Here is a 14536-nt window from a genome sequence, read left to right as displayed (position 1 = left end):
GCAAGTTGCATCCAGTCTCGTTGCGAATCATTGATCAGAACTGGCCTATAAGTCCACAGAATAAGGGAAGCATTTGTGTTCCTTGCCCGAGTGTGATAAAGTCCCTTTATGTGCTCTCTCTCTGTGAGGTATAGCAGCACAGTGCTGAAGAGGTTTTGTTCTTGTAGCTCCTGTATCACCCGCCCCCTGGGGTTTCACACCTGCAGCCTCTGTTGGTAGTGAATGCTAATATTCATAATGCACTCTTGCAGCATTTCTTGTGCATCAATATTAACAGGTAGTCTTCTCATAACTAGGGTTTCATTTAAGACCTCTTTCCGTACGTTTTAAGGTCGTCAGTCATATTTGACTCTTTTCAGGAATTTTTTTTTTTTTACATCGCTTGAGTAGTTGAAGTTTAGTTCTTTGGCATGACAAAAACCTGATAATTTGAGAGAAAATGCTATGCAGGGAAATGGCGACATCTTGTGGAAGCCTGTAGACATTACAGCACACTGAGGCCAAGTGCAGTGGTGTTTCTCCAGCGTTGTTTTTCCAGCGTTGTTTTTCCAGCGTTCTTTTGGACCCTTTTTTATGTTAAAATTAATGTTTCAAGATTTGTCAAAATATGATTATTAATGATAGTATATACCAATTTACAGGAAATGGATTTTGCTTTGCTATTTTGTCTCAGGTGGCAGCTATCAGGTTTTTGTACAGCATAAATGGGTTTCCTGTCACTGTGGGCTCCAGGGCACAGTAGTACAGAGCAGAGTCTGTCACTTGAACAGAGGAGATCTCCAGGTGCACACGGCTGTTCTTTTTATAATGTTTTACAGTGAACTGCTTGTTTGTCTTTTCCTCTTCACTTCCAAAGAAGAGGATCAGGATGAGGAATTCTGGTTTGGATCCAGGGTGCTGGCGATACCACTGTAGACTGTTTGCACTAGCAGCTGAGTAGTTGCATGACAGAGTAACATGGCTGCCAGCCAGAACATGCTCTTCTTTAGATGTGGAAATGATTGTATCCTGTCCAAGGCTATCACCTGGGAACAAAAAATATACGTTTTTCATGTCTTTAAAATGATATGTGGGATTGAAGGGATTTTAGTTTGAATATGGGGGCTTTCAAACCTTAATACCTTACATCTGAATGAAATAAGAGCACCAAAAATGAGATAAACACAGTCAGCTACTTACCCACCATTGCTGAAAACAGAAGTAATAAACAGTGCAACATCATGACAGCTGTTAGAAATAAACACTCACTTTAAGCACAGCTAGAACAGAATAAGTCTTCCTCTCTGAACCCTCTGCATAGCCTTCTCCCAATCGCTGACTGTTTAGCCCCTCCCCTGGACTGAATAAACACACAGCTGAGAATCAGACTGCTAAATGAAAATAAGTTGTCCTGATTTCTTGACATAAAAAATAAAATACTCTGAATTAACTGCAATATTTTTACTTTAATAGAAAACTGCAATATCACATTGAAGTATCTTACTTTGTCAAAATTTGGCCATCTATTTTTGCAAGGCAGTTGAATATGAAAACATATCGCAGCCCCACATCACTTATGAATACAATTTATTTCTGACTTGGCCACATGTTAAATTTCAATAGAAAATTTGGACTGAGTAGGCTGCAAAAATATTTGCCTCGGCTTAGTCAATTTGTTATGGGCTGCTCCATTTTATTTATGATATTTTCTGTGTTGCTTGGGTTGCCTGAGTTTGGAGCCTTGAAAGCACAAGAAGTAGAGTCATTGGGGGGAAAACTGTGCTCTATAAAAGAGTGACATCTTGTGGATAACTTGTGGAGTTCACTGCAGTATACAAGGACATGCCATTTTTTCCAGAGAGGTGTAGTTAGCTGATAAAAGCTGAATAAAATAGAAAACCATTTAAATGTTTCAGTATGACCCCAATGTGTTGTCCCAATAGAAATAAGGTGAATGGAAGATTCTTGCTTGTCTTGTTGGTGGCTTCAAACAGAGAAACCTCCTTATTTAAAGAATGATCCATATTTCACAATGTACTTTAAATAACCACACAGCAAGCCTGTATTTTAAGCACTTAGGGCAAGGAAGACAGACTAACTGCACAGTCTAGATTTATTTCCAAAGGGTCAAAATATCATAAGTGAGAAAATTGTGCTGTTTTGCCATTTAAAGGTTTTGACTGCAAAATTAAACTGAGCTTATGTCCTGGTATCCATTATTTTTTTTAATTTTCTGGGAAAATAACTTTTTTTTTTGTCTCTCATAGATAAATCCTCGTTTTAATCTATAATGTTGATAAATCTATCTCATGAATAATCCATTAAATGACAATGACATCATATGCAATATAAATACATTGTTTTGAACCTGTGATTATCCTTATATTTTACTGGTGTGCAAGAACTTCTGCACATATGTATGCACACACGCATGCACTCGTGCACAAAGTCATTAATAGTTCCAGATACAGCCACTTAAAGTCTGAAGACTACATATAAATAATGCACTACATTTGGCTTGAGTTCACAAAAATTTTCCAGAGGTCTGACCAAATTGATATGCGGGCCTTAAGGGAACTACGGGATCAATAAAGTTTCTATCTATCTATCTATCTTAAAATAAAATTAATTGACCTACAATTGACATACAATGATGAAGTCTCAAAATTGTACTTGTGTTGCTGCCTTGTCTCAGGCAGTGTGAGGTTTTTGTACAGAGTTTATGGGTTTCCTGTCACTGTGGGCTGCAGGGCACAGTAGTACAGAGCAGAGTCTGTCACTTCAGCAGAGGAGATCTCCAGAACTACTGTTTTGTTCTTTTTATCATGTTTAACAGTGAATCGCTTGTCTGTCTTTGGTTCAGAATAGATGAGGATGAGGAATTCTGGTTTGGATCCAGGGTGCTGGCGATACCAGTGTAGACTTTGTACACTAACAGCTGAGTAGTTGCATGACAGAGTAACTCGGCTGCCATCCAAAACATGCTCTTCTTTAGAAGTGGAAGTAATTGTATCTTGTCCAAGGCTGTCACCTGGGGACAAAATAGTGTTTTTCATGACTTTAAAAAAAATGTTGAATTCAAGGAGCCAGCTGTCAGTCGTAGTAATTTATTTTCATGACACAATAAAACTTTCGTGTTTAGTTTTATTTTGGGGACTTCATGTTTTGTTTTAATTTTCAGTCCTTAAAACATTACATCTGAATAAAATAAGAACACCAGAAATGAGAGAAATGTAATCAGCTACTACTTACCCACCATTGTTGAAAATAGAATAAATAAACAGTAGGGTACCATGATAGCTGATAGAAAGAAACACTGACTTTAAGCACAACTACTACATAACAAGGCCGCCACTCTGACTCCCTCTACAGTTTTAACAGGAAACTCCTCCCACTCACTACTTACAGTAGCTCCTCCTCTTCTTTCTTCTACAGTTTAAGAAGTAAAACCATTTTGTGGTAAAGAGATCAGATACAGCACAAACTGATCTATTGCCTTAAATCAAGTTCATTATTTGATTGGAAATAGTTCACTTATAGAACAAAATAAATATGCTGTCTGGGTATTATACAGTGGTATGTATGAAAAAAGCATTTTGTACAGACAGACAGTGAAGAAACAACAACAGCTATATTCAGTTGCACTTATGGCAATATTTATTAAGTACTTTGACCAAACTGGTCTTCTGCAAGCAGCAATTCATCCCATCTTTCTTCATACAATCCTGTTAACCAAAAACATATGAACCATTTAATAACCCCGTGTAGGTACAGGTTCATTTTATGTTATAGAACTTACACCCACTTAGAAAATAGAAAAGTTAACTTAATGTATCAGACCTTACACACACCCCACTACCCTACTTTCATCAGCTTACTGATAGAAAATGAGCTTTGAGCTCTTCACATAAGGAGCCACAAAGGGGCCTCATTCTGCTAAATTGTTCAATACCGATGTGTATGTCATTGTTCCACTGAAGATTTACTGCTATAATGTCCCAAGTAATTACACTTACGTGTAGAATGTAGCATTCAGTCACCTCTTTGGTGACTTGAAGGAACACAATTTATTTCATAGTGTTACCACATCTTGACAGTTATTGTCAAGGGTTGGATCACTGCCAGTCTTTGTGGCAAATAAATGCACCAGATATTATACCCTGGAGAAAAAAAAAAGAATCATATCATCATTATTTTTGCGCTACAAAATGTATTACATTCAGTAGAAACAAATAACAGGTGTATTGCCCTGGGACCAAATATGTAGATAACACTTTGAGACTCATTTCCTGTTGAGGCTTCAACATCTTGTTGGTTTTGATTAAAAACAACTTCAAAGTTATGGAATCCTAGCAGGTTTTTGTATGAGAGTTGCCATTAATATATCACTGTGTGTTGCAGCAGTGCACAATAATAAAATGCAGTGTCTTCTGGAATTAATTTTGAAATTGTCAAAACTGTTTTGCCACTGGATTGGTCAGCAGTTGCATCAAATCGTTCTTTGGCAAACTCTGATGTACCAGTCCAGTCCCCCCTGTGCAGAATATACTGAAGGGCTGACCCAGGGTACTGACGGTACCAGTAGAATGTGTTTGAGCTCAAGCTGCTTGTGCTGAAGGTACATTCCATGGAGACTTGTTCTTCTTCTGCCATGGTTTGTAACTTGACTTCTCCAGAGGAAATGCCTAAAAGTAATAAACAGAAATAAAAAATAACACTTAAGTAATCACAAGAAAGATAATTTACTGCACCAAGCCAATGTCTTCTGATGCGCTCACTAAAGATAACTTACAGAAGGCAACAGTTATCACCAGCCCAGAAAAAAGTTGCATCTTGTGAGGTGAACATTCAGGTTCTTTGTGGAGAGAGAACTTGGGCAAAAGTTAATGTTTTCTGTGAGGATGTGTGGGAGGAGCAACAGTGACCTGATGAGAATATAAAAGGCCCCTCCCTGGGTGATGCTGTATTATCCTGTGAGGCTGCAGGCCACAGTCAGCATTGGCACAACTGTAATTGGCTTTCAGATTATGAAGCTCATCATGGCCCCAAAAGCTAATGCTTGAGCTAGATGGTCTGTTTTAAATTAGTGATGTGCCTTTGGCTAAAAATTATTCTATTGGCTTATCAATCAACTGATCAAGCAGGTTTGACCACAGGCAATCTCATTGAACTGCATTTTTATTCACACAACAGTGGGTTAAATATTCATTCTAATGTAGCCTAATGGGCTATTAGCTTTGCAATATTAAACAAAATATTCAAAAAAGCAGCATACATATTGTTATGAAATATTTATATTCCTTAATTACATATACCTGACCCTAAAGGTGTATTTTACTCTTACCATGGTGGCTGATGAAAACTTCATGAAATATGCAATACCAAAATAATATTTTAGCAATGTGAAACAAATCATTTTATTTATAATTAATTTGCTTCTCTTGTTATCTTTCAATCAAAGATATAGAGAAAGGGAAGACATGTGTATAATATTTTATAATATATAACATGAAGCAAATATCTAAAAATGCAGATAGCAGAAATCCCCAAGTATCTTCTGATGTTCAATTACACATGCTCTTCACAGATACTAATATATGAACATTGTTTTCCATTATTCTTTGTCATTATTCTAACTCAGCTACAGCTAATAACAGTTAAAGTAGATTCACTTGTCCGACAAATTAGCCCATGGGCCACACAGAACTGCAGGAGAGCTAATGCTATCTCGTTCACTGATGGCAGGAAGCCACATTGTTGGCAGAAATAAAAGCAGCCTCCACAAGATGAGACTCTTCCAGGCAATGGGAGGGTTCATGTGGTTTGGGGTAGTTTAGTGACACCCGTCGGTAGATCAGGTAACCATGGCTGCGTGCCAAAGCCATATATGAGATGTCTTGCTCTGACTCAGCTATACTGTCGGTGAGCTTGACTGTGGACTGTGGTGTGAAGAGAAGCAGGCTGGCGTCACCATGTGTTTCGGAGGGAAACTGCGGGTGTCTACACTTTCCCGAATCGGCAGTGGAGATCATGCATGAACGTGGCTGCGTTTGTAAATTAGCTAACTGGACATTCCAAATTTGGGTGTGATGCTCAGCTTTATGTTGTACGGCAATTTCTTTTTTTTCTTTTTTTTTTACAAATGTACGCATAAATATAGTAGCTTTAATTTATTTTAATTTAAAATATTCGGTAAATAAAATCTATTACCATTCTGTAACTCATCGTATTTAGATTCTAATGAATGTTTGCTTGCCTGAACTTGAGGCACCATGAAATAGTGGCATCTTGTGGATGACTGGATCCACTGCAGGATACTTGTGGGGATAAGTGAAGTATTTTTCCAGCAGGTAAGTTCCAATGACAGTGGCGGATACAAAGCAGATCAGAATGCTGTGGGTGGCTGATAAAAGGTGAATAGAATATGAAACCTTTGCAATTTTAAAATATTACAACATTCAACCTTTCAATATTACCTACTCAATAAAAGTGAAATGGGCATACAATACAACCTTTTTTCAGAAATGGTGACTGAAAGGAAGATATACTTAAACATACAATGATGATGTCTGAAAAGACTACTTAAGTAGTATCATTGCATTACATTACATTACAGGCATTTAGCAGACGCTCTTATCCAGAGCGACGTACAACAAGTGCATCAGTATCAGGTTTTTGTACAGAGTTTAAGGGTTTCCTGTCACTGTGGGCTCCAGGGCACAGTAGTACAGAGCAGAGTCTGCCACTTCAGCAGAGGAGATCTCCAGATGCACACGGCTGTTCTTTTTATCATGTTTTACAGTGAACTGCTTGTTTGTCTTTTTGTCTTCACTTCCAAAGAAGAGGATCAGGATGAGAAATTCTGGTTTGGATCCAGGGTACTGGCGATACCATTGTAGATTGTTTGCATTAACAGCTGAGTAGTTGCATGACAGAGTAACACTGCTGCCAGCCAAAACATGCTCTTCTTTAGATGTGGAAATGATTGTATCCTGTCCAAGGCTGTCACCTGGGGACAATAAATACATTTTTCATGACTTCAAAATAATATGTGGAATTTAAGGGATTTTAGTTTTAACATGGGCACTTTCAAACCTTAATATCTTACATCTGAATGAAATAAGAGTACTAAAAATGAGATAAATGCAATCAGCTACTTACCCACCATTGCTGAAAACAGAAGTAATAAACAGTGCAACATCATGACAGCTGTTAGAAATAAACACTCACTTTAAGCACAGCTAGAACAGAATAAGTCCTCCTCTCTGAAACCTCTGCATAGCCTTCTCCCAATCGCTGACTGTTTAGCCCCTCCCCTGGACAGAAAAAACACAGCTGAAAAACAGACTGCTAAATGAAAATAAGTTGTCCTGGTTTATTGACATAAAAAATAAAATACTCTGAATTAACTGCAATATTTTTACTTTAATAGAAAACTAAAATTTCATATTTAAGTACCTTACCAAAATTTGGCCAGCTTCTCAATTCAATAGATACATCTATTTTTGCAAGCCAGTTGAATCCTTGAAAAATGTAGTAGCCCCATATCACTTATATTTATGAATATAACTTATTTCTGGTTGAGAAAAGGTGGGTAAATTTGTAGATGTGTGTGACGAATAACAGCTATCTCCAACTCACAACACTCTGTACCTTCTGAAAACCCGACTTGGCCACATGTTAAATTTCAATGGCAACTTTATACTGAGTGTGCTGTGAAAATATTTGCCTCGGCTTAGTCAATTTATTATTGGCTGTTCCATTTCATTCATGATATTTTCTGTATTGCTTGGATTGCCTGAGTTTGGTGCCTTGAATTGGGGAAGACAGTACTGGAAAACAGTGAAATTTTGTGGATAACTGAGTTCACTGCAGTATACAAGGACGTGACATTTTTCCAGAGAGCTGTAGGTGGCTGATGAAAGCTGAATTAAAATAGAAAACCATTTTGGGCAGTCTGGGTAGTGTAGAGGTATAATCACTGGCCTACCACCGCTGAGACCCAGATTCAATCCCCGGCAGCGGTACTTCCTGCTTGGTCAGACGTTCCTATGAACACAACTGGTGTTCACGGGTGGGAAGCCGGTGAGGGTATGAGTCCTGTTTGCTGCATTAGCGACTCCTACTGGTTGGTTGGGGTGCCTGTCCAGAGGCGAGGGGATCCGGGGGGAGATAGTGTGAACCTCTGCGCGAGTTACGCTCTCCCAGTGAAACTCCTCGCTGTCAGGTCAAAAGAAGCAGTTGGCGACTCCACATGTATCGGAGGAGGCATGTGGCAGCTTACACCCTCCCCAGACCGACAGAGGACAGCGCATTGACAAGGACAGTCGCTGGTCCACACGGGGAATTGGTATAACGACTAAATTGGGGAGAAAATGGGGAAAATGGCAACAAAAAAAAAATAGAAAACCATTTTAATTTTTCAATATTACACCAATTTGTTGTCCCAATAAAAATCAGGCAAATGGAAGATACAGTGAATATCATTCTCTGCATCATCTCATTCCTCATTTGCTTATTCTCCCACTGCTCAAAGCGCACCTTCTGGAGACTGAGTGCAGCTCCTCCTGCTGATTCTTGCCTGTCGTGTTGGTGGCTTCAAACAGAGAGACCTCTTTATTTAATGAATGATCCAGTTTTCAAAATGCACAGTATTGAAAGCACTTAGAATGAGGAAGACACACTGACTGCACAGTCTACTTTTATTAAATCAAAGTGAAAAAGTGAAATTTATTTAGTCGAAGTGACAAAATATAAGAAATGAGAGAATTATGTTTTTGAAGTTTTGAGGTTTTGCCTATCAAATTAAAATGAACTTATTTCCCGATGTACCAGATACAGACACATAATGCCTGAAGTATACATGTAAGACAAGCATTAAATTTGGCAGTGTTTACTTCAATTTCCAAATGGCTGGCAAAATTTAAATGTGGGCCTAAAATATGAATTTAATTGTCCTGATTTTCATTGCAGTGCATATTACAGTATGTGTGTGAATGAGAGTTCTTTTTCATGAAGCAGGACCAAAAACTTTGTTAACCTCAGAAGTGGTGAACATTGTCAAAATTAATTTTCAAAATGAAATAAATATGATATACTGCATGGTGACTGAAAGAAAGATAACCTTAAGCATACAATGTGATGATGTTTCAAAATAGTACTTGTGTTGCTCCCTTGTATCAGGCATTGACAGGTTTTTGTACAGAGATGATGGGTTTCCTGTTACTGTGGGCTGCAGGGCACAGTAGTACAGAGCAGAGTCTGTCACTTTAACAGAGGAGAGCTCCAGATCAACATGGTTGCCTGCTTTGTCATGATTCACAATCCTCCCATCTTTCTCTTCTCTCTCTTCAGTTCTGATGATGAGGATGAGGAATTCAGGTTTTGAGCCGGGGTATTGGCGATACCAGTGTAAACTGCCTCCAGTAAGAGAAGCAGTGTAGTTGCATGACAGCGCAACACTGCTGCCCTCCAAAGCATGCACTGCATTCGCTACTGATGTAATTCCATCCTGAAAACTGTCACCTGCAGAAGACAATTTTGTGGAATAGATTTCAAAAATCCTATCCAAAAAGCTCATTTTTCAAACAAATAATTATTTTATTCATGCAGCTTTACATAGTCATACATATATGTGTCATGTTTTAGATTATTCTGGAATTATTTGTGATTTAAAAACCTGCTATAACTTCATTATATCCCGTAAACAAACTGTAAATGTATTTACAAAAGAAATATAGATATGCATGGTATTACAAAGGAGGACAGCATTGCCAAATTAATAAAATTCAGCCAAGGTACCAAGATGTACTGATGCTATGTTTGCATACTACCATACAAGTGGTATTTATCATACCTTTATGGACTCTTGGTTTGGAAAACAGTTAAAAATCTAAAAAATCACTTTATCATTATTGGTGCTTCAGTGAAATAATACTGTAGATTAAAGAATAAATGTGGAGTGGCACTTACCAACCATTGTTGAAAACAGAAGAAATAAACAGTGCAACATCATGATAGCTGTTAGAAAGAAACACAGTTAGACTTTAACACAGCTAGAACAGAATAAATCCTATGACACTGACTCCCTCCCTCTGCATAGTTTAAACAGGAAACTCACCCACCCATTGAGTATTTAGCTCCTCCTTAAAATTGGAAATAAATGAGCTTAACTGATTTCTTTACAAAAATATAAGTACTGAGAATTTAACTAATGTCTTGCTTTGAATAAATACATATTAGTATGTCATGCATAAATAACAAGTTGCAGCATGCAGCATGCAGTAGCTGTTTTGGACGCAAATAAAGAAAGTTAAATAACTGAGCATGTCTTTTGTAAACTAAGCTTGTGATAGGGGCTGTAACATGTGCTTTGCTTGAGCTAAACTTTTATTTAATGTTAATGCCCATTTTATTTTCCAGCTCATTTTAGACCAATCTAATTTACTGCTCACTTCTCATATATGAAATGGAAAGGAACAAAGGTTTTACTATCCAAATGTAATCTCCAGTTATGACATAAGAAATTGGAAAGATTCAGGAATAAGAGGTAGCTCTCGATGTTTTACTGCTTTTTTCTTATTCTGATCATAGAATTTTAAATAGCTTGGTTGACAACAGAAGACATTGAAAACATTGTAACATTATGATAGCTTTTAAAAAGAAACACTGTCTGTAAGAACAGAGTAAGTCCTCTATTCTGACTCCCTCTGCAAACTTTTAACTTAAAAAAGAACATTGAAATTTTTGGGTGAAGTGAATTTGGTGCATGTAGTTGTAAGGAACAAGGAAAAAAGACAACATGTTAGTAGACAACCAGATTAGTTTCTCAGTACTTCAATAATTGACTCTCCCAAGATATTACAGATTGTTTGCAACAAACAAACTAAGAGCAAACTCAAAGAGCAGTAGGTGCAAATTTTAAAAAATTGAAAAGAAGCTGGTATGTAACACAGTACATCTGCAATGTTCTTTTTGAATGAGCAGATATCAGAGCAATATCCAGGCATGACACAGAGGAAGGAGATTTTGGTATGAGGTGAGAAACAGACTCACACAATGTGGGCCTCAGAGCACAGTAGTATGTGGCAGAGTCAGACAGCACAGCTGCAGCTATCGTCAGATTATAGGTCTTGTTTGACTTCTCATTATCTGCTGCGAGTCCTTCTTTATAACCATTTCCACGGACATTATAATTGCCAAGGATGAGCTCTGGTGATTTATTCTCTCGCTGGATGTACCAAAAAAGATAAGGAGTAGTGCCAGTAGTTTCATACTGACAGTATAATGATGATTTCTCATTTTCTGTCAGAAATACTGAGGGATATTGAAGGACGGAATCACCTTGCGTTTTACCTGGAAAACATTACACAATAACATGGACAATGATGGTATTAGAACTGAAGTGTTTATGAACAAGAACATTTATAGAATTACTTATTATTGAATCACAAATTATATGTTACACAATATTAAATAAAAAACTAAAACAGCGACTAAGCAGACCTCAACAACATGCACTTTGCTGTTAAATGGTCATTTAAACCATCTAAATATGTAAATAAATACTTAAATATGTGCTTCAAATTCTCATTCTCTTACCTATGGTATAAAATAGTAAGCCACAGAATAGGGGAAGCATTTGTGCTATTAGCCTGAGTGCTGAAGTCCCTGTATGTGTTTTCTCTCTCAGTGAGGTATAGCAGGACAGTGCTGAAGAGGTTTTGTTCTTGTAGCTCTTGTATTACCCGCCCCCTGGGGTTTCACACCTGCAGCCTCTGGTGTTAGTGACTGTTTATATTCATCATACACTATTATACACTATTATAATATATTATATTATTATTAATTTTCTCCAATGTAGCATTTAATTATGATCATTCTTGTCATACTGTATTATTTGTAATATCTCCCACTTCAATACATGCAATATATACTTCATACGTAACGTAGGTTGTTTGAGTTTAGTTCTGCAGCATCACATAAACCAGAATACTTTAAGGGAAAATACTATGCTACAGTGACATCTTGTGGGAAACTGGAGACATTACAGGACACTTAGGGCAAATTGAGTGTTTTTCCAGAAGATGCATTCCAGTGATTGTGGCTCATGAATATCAGACCTGAGTACTCTGTGTGGTTGATGAAAGCTGAATGCAATATCTAAAACCAAAATATTATTTAAATAATGTGAAACAAATTATTCAATTTCTGAAAAAAATGAAATGCACTTCATATGCATCTTATGCTTTTATCTTTCAGTCAAAGATAGAGAAAAAAGGGAGGACATTTGTATAATATTTCCAAACATAAACCAAGCATTTTTAAATGCAGACAAAGAAACCCCAACGATATCTTCTTTTTTTTACCATGTGTTCTTCACAGATACTGATATTTTTCCCCAAATTTTCCTCCCATATTGGAACTGACAGTTATGACTCCAGTTACTGCAAATAAAATTTTAAGTAAAATTTAAATTCAACAAATTACCCCATGGGCCACACAGAACTACAGGAGAGCTAATGTCATCTCTTTCACTGATGGCAGGAAGTGGACTGTGACCCCAGCCACATTGTCGGCAGAAATGAAAGCAGCCTCTACAGGGTGATGAACAATTTCCGATTCTGTTGTCCAGGGTATGGGGGAGTTCAGCCAGTTAGGGGCCCTGTAGTGACCCCCACTAGTTGATCAGGTAACCTTGGCAGCATATGAGATGTCTTCCTCCAACTCAACTCTATACAAACTTATTTCTGGGTTGCTGGGTGAAAAGAAACAGGCTGATGACAGCACATGTTTTAGAGGAGAACCACAGATGCCTACTCTCTCGAATCGGCTGTCCAGTTTGCGCATGAACGAAGCTGCAGTTGCAATAGTTAATTGGACATGTTCAGTTCCACATTGGGTCCTAACGTCCCAGGTGCAGTACCCAGCCTCTACTGCTGACAGGCATCTTTACAGGCAGGAGCGTGCAGAAAGTTATAGCAACCAAGGAGGCCAATGTCGGCTCATATGGTTTTTTGCCCTTGTTTTCCCATTAAGTAATTTATTTTTTAGTAATGAATTTATTTTTGGATTTTAATGTTTTTTTAATGTAATTTTTTATGTCAAATAATAACATTTCATTTTTTGGTGTATGAAATAATTTGTGATTATTTATGGAAGCATATAAATAAGTACAGAGGAAAAAGAATTTCATCTGCCATACAAGGTGAAACAGTGACTCTTCCAATTAAATAACAACCCAGTAACTATTTTACCCGTCCTTGAGCCACAAAGAACCGCAGGATAGCTGTTGAATCACCTCACATTTATGGGGACAGGTTACCTGTGGCTTCCTAGGTCATTATTTGCAAAAACTACTGTAGCAGCGCCTCTAAGAAATATGGAAGACTTTCATGTGTTTTACTCCAGACGGTGCCAAAATTCCACAAGTGAAGATAATTCACCCAGATCTGATTTTTGAGGCAATTCCTCGATGGATTTCTAGAGATGCTTAAAGGCAGCATTTACTTTTAATTACAGCATATTATTAAGAGGATTATGATGATGATGACGATGATGATGGTTATTATTATTATTATTATTATTATTATTATTATTGAGCCTGGCCTATACACTGTAATATGGCACATGCAAAGAAGAGGGTTGATTTAATATTCTTTGGTTGCCATAATATTTCTTGTGTTGTGAAGTTTTTGTACAGAGTTTATGGGTTTCCTGTCACTGTGGGCTCCAGGGCACAGTAATACAGAGCAGAGTCTGCCACTTCAGCAGAGGAGATCTCCAGGTGCACACGCTTGTTCATTTTATCATGTTCAGCAGTGAATCGCTTGTCTGTCTTTGGCTCAGCATAGACGAGGATGAGGAATTCTGGTTTGGATCCAGGGTGCTGGCGATACCAATGTAGACTGGTTACTCTATCAGCTGAATAGTTGCATGACAGAGTAACTCCACTGCCAACCAAAACATGCTCTTCTTCAGAAGTGGAAGTAATTGCATCCTGTCCAAGGCTGTCCCCTGAAGACAAAATCATGTTTTTCTTGACTTTAAAAAAATATGTTGAATTCAAGGAGCCAGCTGTCAGTCATAGTAATTTAGGTTCATGATACAATACAACTTTCATGTTTAGTTTTATTTTGGGGACTTCATGATTTGTTTTAATTTTCAGTCCTTAAAACTTTACATTTCAATGAAATAAGAGCACCAGAAATGAGAGGTAATCAACTACTTACCCACCATTGTTGAAAATAGAAGAAATAAACAGTACAGTACCATGATAGCTGTTAGAAAGAAACACTGACTTTAGGCACAACTAGAACAGAATAGGTCTGCCACTCTGACTCCCTCTACAGTTTTAACAGGAAACTCCTCCCACTCACTGATCACTACTTACAGTAGCTTCTCCTCTGCAGTTTTAAAAGAAAGATCATTTTCTGGTAAAGAGATCAGATACAGCACAAACAGATCTATTACCTGAAATCAAGTTCATTATCTGATTGGAAATGGTCACTTATAGAACACAATAAGTATGCTGTCTGGTTAGTATACAGTGGTATGT

The 14536-nt window shown here is 37.6% G+C and overlaps 1 gene segment (V, D, J or C); it reads right to left on the bottom strand.

The window, feature by feature from the left end:
- Window positions 1-2598: 2598 nt before the first annotated feature.
- LOC118230168 lies at window positions 2599-14243 on the bottom strand. The segment is given in 2 exon segments: window positions 2599-3010; window positions 14211-14243. Coding segments are annotated over 2 exon segments (318 nt in total).
- Window positions 14244-14536: the final 293 nt, after the last annotated feature.

Source organism: Anguilla anguilla, chromosome 6 (genome assembly GCF_013347855.1).
Source record: "Anguilla anguilla isolate fAngAng1 chromosome 6, fAngAng1.pri, whole genome shotgun sequence".
Classification (NCBI taxonomy): Eukaryota; Metazoa; Chordata; class Actinopteri; order Anguilliformes; family Anguillidae; genus Anguilla; species Anguilla anguilla.
The sequence above is the reverse complement of the archived record's forward strand: the minus strand, read 5'-3'. Positions and strand labels throughout refer to the sequence as shown.